The sequence below is a fragment of the Phoxinus phoxinus genome, assembly GCF_949152265.1.
Source record: "Phoxinus phoxinus genome assembly, chromosome: 23".
In the NCBI taxonomy this organism is placed as follows: Eukaryota; Metazoa; Chordata; class Actinopteri; order Cypriniformes; family Leuciscidae; genus Phoxinus; species Phoxinus phoxinus.
The window spans coordinates 18,958,011-18,970,074 of NC_136898.1; the positions used below are offsets into that span (position 1 = coordinate 18,958,011).

General features: G+C 37.2%; 1 protein-coding gene across 2 annotated transcripts in view; it reads right to left on the bottom strand.

Moving 5' to 3' along the window:
- LOC306991193 (protein unc-13 homolog B-like) overlaps positions 1–12,064 on the bottom strand; it is a 91,550-nt gene that overhangs the window by 48,549 nt on the left and 30,937 nt on the right. Inside the window, exons 6-9 of one of the 2 annotated variants that reach the window (XM_079598826.1) lie at positions 7,259–7,332; positions 5,530–5,587; positions 5,225–5,254; positions 4,292–4,505 (exon numbers count right to left, since the gene is read on the bottom strand). In XM_079598826.1, coding sequence (XP_079454952.1) covers positions 4,292–4,505; positions 5,225–5,254; positions 5,530–5,587; positions 7,259–7,332 — 376 coding nt within the window. The remainder of the gene's footprint in view (positions 1–4,291; positions 4,506–5,224; positions 5,255–5,529; positions 5,588–7,258; positions 7,333–12,064) is intronic. The other variant, XM_079598827.1, reaches the window with a different exon arrangement.

Consider the following 12,064-nt stretch of genomic DNA (forward strand, 5'->3'; position numbering starts at 1 on the left):
GTAACATGGGGGACTTCAGTTGGACCAGGATGTTGGTGCCTAAATTGCATTTGTTCTTTAGTAGAAACTGGACTCTGATGTTGCATCCTAGGTACATTCTGATTTGACCCTGGAGGAAGTGGAGAGCTCTGAATATTAGGGCTTTGGGGAGGAAGTGGAGAGCTCTGAATATTAGGCCTTTGGGGAGGAAGTGGAGAGCTCTGAATATTAGGCCTTTGGGGAGGAAGTGGAGAGCTCTGAATATTAGGCCTTTGGGTAGGTGTATTAACAGGTTGCAGATCTTCGGTTGGTGCCACCTTAAAAAAACTAGAAAACCAACCTGTTTCTGTGTTCACCATAGCCTTTGCCTCAGGGGGTTCTTTATGGATCTGTGTTGTTGGTTTTGTATTGTCAGGAGCTGAAGATGGAAATACACCTGTAAGTATGTTTGTGGCAGGAAGAGTTTGATCTGTCTTAACTGAGTTTTGTGACATACTTCCCGCTGTACTAGAATCCTCACCAGTTGCAAATTTAAGAAAGCCAGAAAGCAGCCCCCCTTCTGATTTTTGAGGTTGTGGGACAGATACATTGTTAGAGGAGACAAAAGGTTGCCTTATAATGGAGGATTTATCTGAAAGTTTCTCTACTTTAATGTCTTCTGCTGATCTGAAGACAGGGAAAACTGTCTGTGTTTGAGTCTGAGGAGGCACTGGATATCCAGGTGAGATTAATGAACTGAGAGATTTCTTAAAAGGACTAAAAAATCCTGAGTCCTCAGCTGAGTTTTGTGTTAGAGGCTTAATGTGCGTCTTCTCACTATTTATTGCATTAGAGGTAGTTGTAAGAATTTTAAGGTTTTCACCGTCAACAACTTGATATGCATCTGACATTTTACTGTGTTTTGTATTGTCATTCAAAACTCTGAGCTGCTCTCCTGGCTTATTTTGCCTTGCATCAAAATCATTTTGAAAATAACTTTTGTCCATTACATTCACAACATTTTCTCCAGTGAAAATGTTCCCATTTTCCAGCACTGAATTCATAGAAGATGGTGTCTCTTTGTGAGCTGTGACACCACTGTATTTGTTGTACTCGTTTCTGATTGTTTGAGTTGACTGGTCTACCCCTTGAAAGTTGGCATCAGATGGCTGGAAAGACGGAAGAGATGACATTGAAAACTTCCTATCAGACTGAGGATCCTGAGTAGGTGATACCACAGCTACTGGTGTGGGACTTACAGACTTTGGCATGAAGGACAACAATTTTGATATACCAGAACAAGCTGGAACATTATGTGGTGCCTCTGATTGTTCAACTGACTGAGACCCCACTTGTTTTGGGCTTGACACAACTTTATCTGTTAAAGAGCTAAATAATGAGCTCATGGCATTCTTTATCTCTGCCACTCCATGTTCAGAAGCACCACTTGAATTTCGTTCTTTGGCATCTATGGGTTTTTCTTTTACTTCCTTAGAGATGATCCCTTGCTCATCTCCAACGGATTCCGTTCTTGCACTACCCTGAGATGACAGCCTTGATTTGTTTGACTTCGGTAAGGATCCATATTTACTGATCTCCTCTTCTTTTTCAGCTAGATATTCTGATACAGTTTCAACCAGGCACTGCAGCTCATCCATAGGATCAACATATTCATCACTAGGTTCCTCTACAGGAGACAGCATGACCTCTGGAGCCCATCCACCAATTTTACACTTTCCACTTTTCTTATCACGGTAACCTTGAAGCCTCTCACTTTGGCTACCATATGTTGAGAGATATCCATAGTGGCTATAATTCTTTCTCTCCTCACTCCTGAGTGCCTTAGCTAAAGAGGTCATTTCCTCTAACTCCTCCTCAGAGCCAATGGAATATTGTATCTCATCTGAGCCCTCAGAATCAAAGCCTACATCTTCCCTCAGTCTAGCTGCTTCTTCCTCTTGATATGCGACATAATTCTCCAGTGTGTTTTCTAGCTTGTTTTTGGCCCACATTCTAGTTTTGTAGAGTAAGCCATTTTTGTATGGTTTCAGGCATGGCATCATGTTTTCATCAGCCTCTTCCATTTCTTTCACTTGGCGTAACACAAGCTCACTCCGTTTTTGACGGAGAAATGCAAGATCGGGAGGGAAATGCTCTGCTCCGACATGTTCCAGTCCTCCTGGGTCCCGGATTTTTTTCTTTCTCCTTCTATCAATAGTGGCATAGCCTTCTGGGTAAGCAGCATTTAATGAAGCACTTTTATTTTTTACTGGAGACAACTGGTTGAATATGGGGTCATGGTAAGCCGTTTTAATATGAACAAGATCATCTTGTCTGTCATGCTCCTCAATCCATGCCTGTTTCTCTCTATCAAGGAACTCATTCAGGGTACTTTTACCCTGTCGTTTGTATTTTACCTCCCAATCATCCACACCCATGCCTGAATCTACTGGGACAATCCTAACTCTACCCCTCTGATTAGGAACTCTAGCGGAAATTAAAAGGATGGAAGAGGATAAAAAGGAGGGGGAAAGAAAGAAAGAAAGAGAAAAATGTATTTCAACATTAGAGACAAAAGCTGCTTAAAGCAAAAACATGATCATAGTGATGCACAAAGCAAAAGCTTTGAGTTTAAAGTGCCCCTATTATGCTATTTTAAAGTTTCCTAATGTTGTTTTGGAGTCTCCTACAACATGTTTACATGCATCAAAGGTCAAAAAACTGTTTCAGTTTCTCATAATATACATTTGCACATCACCACATTTTCAATGATTCTCAAACGACTCGTCAGATTAATCGATCTCTCTAAATCCCTCCCTTCCACGAGCTACTCTGCTCTGATTGGCCAGACAGCTCAGTCTGTTGTGATCGGTCTACCGCGTGCAGTGCGTGTGTTAAAAACCAAACCACCCATTGTCATAATTTCAGCTCTGCGTGTCCTGAGGCTTCCTACACCGTAAACTAAACAGTAACGAACAATGACGTCGATTGTACCATATCAATCTGAGCGCGAGTCCGACGATGAAACATTGGAAGAACTAGTTGTTCAACCCGAACCTCCATCACAAGGACGACTCGCATGAATCTGCATGAATAGACACAGTTATAGTTAATAGTGGCCCACAACTGATCAGCAGAAGTATTTCAGTAATGTAAGTTAACCAGTTAGCAGGAGACCTACACAATATAAAACTCAAAACCAAGTATTTTGAACACCATCTTTCAAGAGCAAGCGGTTTGCGAATCCTACACTGAACTCCGAGATTTAAAAAGCAGATGTAAGTAAAATAAAGGCAACACAGCAAAAGTTTAGGATTATACTGCTGTGGCATCATGGTAAAGATTCATTTTAACAAATGATTCTTCAAATGCTCGTCCTTGGGCACTGAACTGGCTTTACCTTCACATTGTAGAGCACAGCTTCTTCTCAACATGATGCTATCCACTATCCACAGGAATCAGCTGCCCACTTGAGGGGGTTCAAGTTTTCCCCCGGTGTCTGGGCGGGCAATATGCTAAAATTTTCGTTTTGACGTCACAACGAAACGGCTTATTACTTGTTTGAAAAACGATTTTGATGACTCAAAGTCGACGCTTACTTTTGAAAGACAATAACTTTATATATGGTGCACTTTCAGATTTAAAACTTTACAGGATGTTTTCATTCTTTTAGAGGTGTTACACTACATGAAAGGCCATTTTCAAAAATCCATAATAGGGGCACTTTAAGTAAAGTTAAGAAAAAGAAAAAAAGTTCCTTATTATACCATGAAATGCCTTTCACCTCACTGACAAATATATATCCCCCTCCCCCAACCATAACTTAATGATCAAAAGAAATACAATCTCTAGTCTGTATTTTTTTTTTTAAAGGGATCTGATGCAATAGAATTATCCGGATTAGCTCTGTGCTGGGCCACACAAAAGTCTCTGATTAACCACAATCTCGGAATACCACATTTCAGTTTTTTCTCTTACACAAATCCCAATCCTAAAAGACTAAAAATCCATTCTCAGATTGCAAGTTTAAAGTTTGGCATAACAAACAAAGATGGTCTGCACCCAGCAGGATATTTGGCAGAACACAAAACAATAAAAAAAAAAAATTGAAACAAGGGGAAAAAAAGACGCTCATAAAAAGATATTCATATTCCTTAATATATGTTAAAAAAAATTCTAATTGCTATTTCAAAGCTGGTTTATGGACACATCTGTTCCAAAATCATTATGTTCAGTGCTAAAAGTGTTGTAAAATGGGTGCAGTTGTACACAAAGTAACAAGACGTATAGTGTGTATGCATACAGTGCAGACCTCAGTAGTAACTGAATGTACCTGCTTGCATGGTGCTCCCTATAGTCAAATTCAAAGCTGTGCAAAGAGTCAGCACAGGAGTCCATGTGCTGCTGAAAGCGTGGCCCCATGGGATACTGGTGAAGTGAAGAGTTGGGCTGGGCTGTGGTGTGGTAGCGGGGAGGCAAGCTACTGCTCGTCTCACTCCTGTAGTCACTGTCTCTGTCCTCCACCGCACTGTCCAGGTCATCCAAAGCTACATAGGGTGAGGCAGAAAGGTCAGGCTGGAAATATTACGGATGATTAATGCATCAAATTACAATCTATCTTGGATTTTTTATAAATATATTTTTAAGTAAATAAAAGAAAACATAAAACAATCTCTGATCATCCAAGTGAAATCAAAAGCATCTCTCTGAAACAAAGTTGCCACACAATACAAACAAGTAGACAGAAGTAAATGCAGAACATCTTAAACCGGGAGCTCACAACATACACAAAGAACAAATCATTATCTCAACAGGGTAAAAACTCAAGGAAATGTTTGGGGGGTGGGGGGAATTTGCAATTTGTATTGCAAATGACATATACAGAATATGTAAAAACTCCTAAAAACGATATCATCCCTCATTTACTTGGAAGATGCTCTTCATGAAGCATTACACAGTCAAATCTGGTAAGCCTAAATTTGATCATATAATTAAACTATCAGGTTCATTATCAAATATTCTCAGCTATTTTTTTTTACACCTTTTGAAATATTTCAACAAGTTTAGCATTAAAGAAATAGCTGCCAATATTTACATTTGCCATTGCAAAAATATTTCTAAAATGTGTTGTGAGGTTGTATTGAGATTGTGTGCATGAAAATCTCAAAACTTAGGGCTCATATGAAAGTACAGAAGGGCTTTTAAGGGTCCAGGGAAGTTCTAGGGGGTAATCTAGAGTAAAGGGTTACTGTATAAAATGACATACTCTGGCTGTCGGCCCATCCAAAATAGTTGCCTGGTGAGGTTAAACATCAAGAGTGAGAGAAGATGTGCAAAAATAAAATCATTTACAAAGACTGACATTTTGGTTCGAATGTGAATGCTCTTGTGTTTGATTCAAATGCAGGATGCTTTAGCGAACATATACGCTGTGAACAGATTGTATGTTAACATATACACTACTCGAAGTTGACAAAAAGAAGAGACATGTGAAGATAAAGGAGTGGAGAGTGCAGTGAAGCATCAGGCATGATGCCGTGGCTCCATCTAGTGGGAGATGTGGTCACTCACAGCATTGAGAGGCAGCACAGGGCAGTGGGCGTCCCGCTACTTCATCCTGTAAGGGAAACTAACACGAGGAGAGAGAAAGAAGAGGATTAGAGTAAACATGAAAAAAGTATAAAGTATGGTTAAGAACTAATTACATGCAGATTCCAATAAATAACAATTAAAATGCATGCATAATCACTGCAAAACTCACTTCAAACTGTACAGATACAATATGATATATATGAGACTGACTACCTTTATTATGATTTCTGCAAAAGACGCAATTATTGGATATGGATTCATGATTACACTGATAAATCTGCTGTATAGTAATATATATGTATCATTTTTATTTTATTAGCGTCTTTCCAAAACCCACGGTTGCTTTACAGAACAAGGGGGAAAAAGCATATGTGACAAGTATTTGAAAAGTATGCTGCTTATTGTTTTAAAATAAATCATGACCTTATATGTATTAGAGGGACTACATGTAATATTTGTACTTTTTGTACTATTAAAAATTGCCTCACCACAGGACTACTTAATTATTTAGTCGAGGTCTAGACAATTCTTATACACGCATAAATATTTAGCAAAAATCTTGATGATGTTTATAGCAAAAAGTCCTAGACAATTACCCATATGTGAGTTTTATTAATCTGGGCACATTAATGCACAGCAAAAACTGCTCAAAGCACACACACACATGCTGATCCCATACCAATGCTGTGACGCTAATTATTAGATAACCAAGATGGAAACAGAAGAAAAGCAAAAACATTAAAAACCATAGACCTACATTTATAACTTAGAGACTACAACAAATCTACTTGCATTATTTAACATAAGAATTTATAAGTAACAATAGACTTAAGGAAAACTAGATAATGACAAATGTATTGTGTTACAAAGGGGTGATGGTGGTTTGATATCAACATTAATTACAGCACGTCTTCAAGAGATAACATTACAATTTAAAACTTAAAAGGTCACACTTTTTACAGTGTCTTTATTACATGTAGTTACTACAGTAATAATAATTATAAATTATGCACAATTACATGCAACTAACCCTAAATAAAACCAAGCCCTAATCCCCCTAACCCTATAGTAAGTACATGTAGTTACGTGAACTTACAACAAAGACACCTTTAAATAAAGTGTAACCGCTGAAAATTAATATTACTAAATAGTTTACACCCTTTATGGCTAAAACACTTTTAGCTGTCGCCTGTCAGGGATGATGTGTGTTTAAAGCAGAAAGTCAAAGTGAGATATACAGTAAAGTGATACATTACATATTTTAATAACTATTATTTTAATAATTTTTTTTGGCATTTTTAATATTAACTATGAATGTTTGTATTTTTAGACAAAAAAAATCAGTTAAAATCAGCTTGGTTTCAAATAAAAATAAGATAAATGGATGTCATCAAGTTCATTAGACATTTAAATATTTTTAAATTCATTCATACACTTTCTATTTCATAACTACTGTTACAATTAGCCACGATCTCACAGCTATGATCTTGAATCAAGTAATAAAGTGACATTATGATTTCTGGTAAACATTGTCTACACTTTCAAATGCAAATTTCAATGACAACTGTAGCAAAACACAATGTAAATACACCATCAATCTCTTCTCATTATTGTATATGCAACGACAGTCAGTGTGGACAGTTGCACCCCCATTGTAGTGAAATATTGAAGTCATGCTGTAGTTTTGCTGCACATGCACAGGTCTCACCTCATCGTGAATGCCCATAGCATTGATACGTTCCAGTTTGCCGGTCCAGTATCGAGCCTCATCCTCTGGGATTTCTGCAAAAATGGTAGTGAGACGTGAATTTTGCAGTCTAAGACGTAAACCTTCATGCAAACCATTTAAATGTGCCAAGACGTTATGATTAGGTATTCAGCACTTTTAAATGTATAATGAGCTACTTGGCCGAGGGACCTCAAAAATAGTCTGCCAGTTAAAAAAACAGCGTATTACATGACACTTCACTTTAAAAGCAAGTACAGGGACAAAGGCATGTTGTGCTGTCGGACTAAAGCTCCATTTGTCGCAATACATAGAGGGGTTGGAAAAATATAGTTTAGTTCATAACAAAAATACCGGTTACTTTGCAAACAAACCATATGTATAACACCAAGGCATTAATAAAAATCCAGTATGTGTAGACATACTTTGTGCAGCCAATCAACAGTCATACAGGTAGCAAAATAAAATTAAAATAATACTAAAATCTGTTTCTATGTTTGTAGTTTAAACATGTTTGCAAACCCGACCTTAAGCACATTCATACTGTATGTACAGTAGTTTGAAACCAGATAAAAATCTTAAAGTCTGAACTAAACGAGTCTTTCATGTTTTACAATCATTGCTATCGAAGCAGCACTGTTAAAAATATTTTTTTACAAAAAGATTATTGTAAGTTATAAAACAAGTTCCGGTCCTTGATTCTGATTGGTTGAGCCGCGTAAATTACTCAAACACACACCTGTGACCGCATTACATTAGTGTTACTGCGCAAAGTGCCGTTTGTGATTCTTTGTTGCTGCATATGTTGCTTAGCAACCTCTTTGGAACTACATTGTTTGGCGGAGGAATAAATATATTACCGTATATAATATATAATTTTTTTACAGTCTATGATTATAACGTCATATTTTTTATTGCTGGTGTTTATTTTATGAATAAAATAAATATTAAAAATGAATATTTTTATGGAGTAACCGTTTTATAAAGCCAATATGGTCAAGACAATATGGTCACACTTTAGCTTGGGGAACACCACCAATATTAACTACAACTTTTGCCTCAAACTCCTAATTTACTACTTATTGATAGTTGATAAAGTTGTTATTTTAGTGGTTAAGTTTAGGTATTGGGTAGGATTAAGGGATGTAAAATATTGTCGTGCAGAATAAGGGATTAATATGTGCTTTATAAGTACTAATATGTCCACACAGGCAGCAAAAATGTACGTGCACTCTATGATCTTATCACATATCACTTACTGTTTACCCATCTGGTCACAAGCTGGTGTTACGTCACTGAAACCCCTGCAGTCACTTTATAAACGATCAGTTAAAATTTTGGATAAGAGATCAATTACTTCTCACCATTGTCCAATATTACTAAAACATAGATTACTCAGCTGGGAAAACATGGTCAAATACTCAAATCTATGTCTTCTATACAAAATTATTCATGGTTTATCATCCCCTCCACTCCACCAGTTTGTTAACATCCGTACAGCTGATCATAGCAGAACCAGAGGTGCAGCGAGGGGAGATTGTGTCATTCCCTTTAGAAAAAGTGTATTTGGTCATACTTCTTTTTCTGTTCGAGCTGCTACTGAATGGAACCGCATTCCTTTAATCATCAGAAATCAAAATACATATTGTACATTTAAGAACCATTTAAAGAAATGGCTTCTTGAATTTCAGAGCTGTCAACATTAACACATTTCTATATGTGCTCTATCCATTGCTGGCTTCTTGCCTTGTGTGTGTGTATATGTTATGTCTTTGTCAGATGTTTGTTTGATTGTTGGTTTGCTGTATTTCGATTTCTTACTAAATGTATTGTACAAATTTTTTTATATATTTTTTTTTATATGTAATTTTATTCTCCTTTAGGGTGACTTTTAACATCTGTCCGGGGACTGCAGATGAAAAATAGCCTTCTGGCTAATTCTGGCATATTGGCAGAAATGTTTATTAATATGCACTGTCCCTGTAATAATAAATAAAATAAATAAAATAAATAAATAAAAAATAAATAAATAATAAACAGCCAATATGCATGCTAATAATAATAAGCAAATAGTTAATAGTGAGAAATGGTCCCCAAACTAAAGTGTCACTAAAAATGTAATTTCAGTCTTTCAAAATTCAAAGCGTTACAGTTTAATTGTGCTGCTGTTCCTTTAAAACAGTTTTCACTCTGTAATTATTTGTGAAATGTACAAACAATTTCTAAGTACATCATTCCCCACTTTTTCCCCCAGTGTGATTTACGTTTATTGGTTAGTGAATACACTGTCTGAACAATCAGATCCGAATTCATTGCAAAACGACAACGATTTAAAAACGAATTGGAATTGGGTGCAATGTGAACAAAGCCTCAGATACTGCGCTCCGCGTCCTTTGAAGGCACATGGGATACTGAACACGAGGAGAGTAGCTTCAAAGTGCTCGGATAAAACAGTCAGGCTTATGAATGGGATCAATGGCAGGTAACCAGGCCAAACGCGGCACTTACGAAGCTTCGACCTTTCCCATCCCAACAACCTGCACCGCCACACACTTTATTTACAGCCCATAGCTCCACTCACAATGAAGACACAGCTGGCAAACATGTAAATATCTTTTGTGAAGTCTTACACAAAGAGGAGCAAATCAAAGTGATAATTCAACCAGCCTCCTCAAGCCTTCTTTTATCTCTCCGCTGCATGGATTCTCAGGAAACGGTGCAATTCGAGTCTAAAACGCTGTTTTATGTTTGTTTGCGTGTACTTTTTATCAAAGTACATTTTTTTTTTTTTTTTACACAAGATGTACATTTACATTACATCACATTACAACAGTGTATACTGGATAAAGCAGCTGTTTTGGAGAGACAGTTTGATAATTGATTTATTAAAAAGATAGAAGCTGCCTGAAGGAGATTCACTCAACCCTGATGACATTCAACAAATCAATAGAAAGCAAAAGCATCAGAGAGGCAGACGGGATTGATCTTAAGCAGTGTTTCCAAACAACAGATCAGCAAGCCATTCTTAATGTGGAACACAATGTTCACACTGCTCTTTTGCATATGATGAAGTTGAAAATTTCTCATTTTGTGCACCTCGGAAGAAAGGAAGGTTTGGAAAGACATGAAAGTATGTTGAAACTCGAAAAATGAGAAAATCGTGCAAAAGTTCATTTATTTCAGTAATTCAACTTAAAGGGGTCATGACATGAGAAACCAAATTTGCCTTGATCTTTTGGTATATAAGAGGTCTTTGTACCATTAAAACGTCCTGCAAGTTTCATAGCTTAAGACGTCCTCCCCATTATAAACGAATCATTTATTTAATCAAGCTCTAAATACAGCTCGTTCTGGATCCATGGTAAGAAGTGACGTCACGGTACGAAGTGACGTACCAGCGTTTGCATATAGACCGCCTCCAGCACAAGACAACTACGCTTAAAGCGCAAGACAACTACGCTCATTTCGTATCGTTGTCGCCCCGCGTGCCGCGCGCCTCACAAGTGTTCAGTCGACGGACAGCGAGTGGGTCTGTGTACAGGGAAATTACGATGCCGCAGATGTGCTGTTCCTGGCTGTGGACAAACAACATCTTTGAATACGCTGCGAAAGATCCAGTCGTCAGGGAAAAATGGATGCACTTTATTTTTTGCGGACGTCTCAGTCACGGCAGTGTTAGTTTAAGCGTTTGTTCTATACATTTGAAGGATGACTGTTTTGAGAACAAATCCCAAAATGATGCTGGCTTTGCCAGAAAACTGTTGCTCAAAGATAAGTCCGTGCCGACTATTCTGGGCTCAACAACAACGACGCAAACTGTAAGTAATGTATAAAAAACTTTAAACTACTTTTTAAATACGCCGAATCCGCAGATGTTCTGGCTGGGGGCGTTAATAATTGATGCATAGGCACTGACGTTAGCCAATCATAACAGTGGGCGTTAACACTGAACTCTTAAAGGGGAAACACCCCCAAAACAGACTGTTTGAATCAGACGATGAGAAACAGGGTGGGAAAAGGTCATAAATCACTACATTTTAAAAGTTTTTTGTAAAAAAAAACTATAGTAATACTATAATTGCACCTAAGGGAACATAATAATAAAATAAAAAAAACCATGTCATGACCCCTTTAAAATGTGAAACTAATATATTATATAGACTCATTACATGCAAAGTGAGATATTTCAAGCCTTTATTTGTTATAATTTTGGGGTTTTCATAAGCTGTACGTTAGGGATGGGACGGTATGAAAATTTCATATCACGATTACAGTGACCAAAATTATCGTGATTATCAATATCATCACGGTTTTGTTAAAACGAGATGAAAGTGTTCAAAAAGAACTGATGCTCACACTGAAAACATTTCAGCAAGTTTATATTTGAAAATCAACAAACAACAAATAAAACAAGCAGCTCTATGCACTTATTATTATTATTAAAGCAAGATTATATTCTGTGGCATTTCCTTCCTTATAACAATGACTGTCGTCAATAGCAGCGCATTATAACACAGCGCACATCCATGTATCACAACAGACGCGCTCTCTCGTTTCATTCAAATACAACTTGCAGTCTTGCGTCTCGGTTTTTGATTGTATTGATAGTTGATTTATTGTTTACAGAGTTTGATAATATTGTTGTGATCATCTTGTCTGGACGATTGTTTTGTACGCTGTACAAAATGGATTTATAAGCAAGATTTAAAACAATCTCAATTCAATATGTCCCGTAATTATGTGGTAAAAAAAAATATCGGTGTAATATTTCGGTTGCTGTGTCCATTT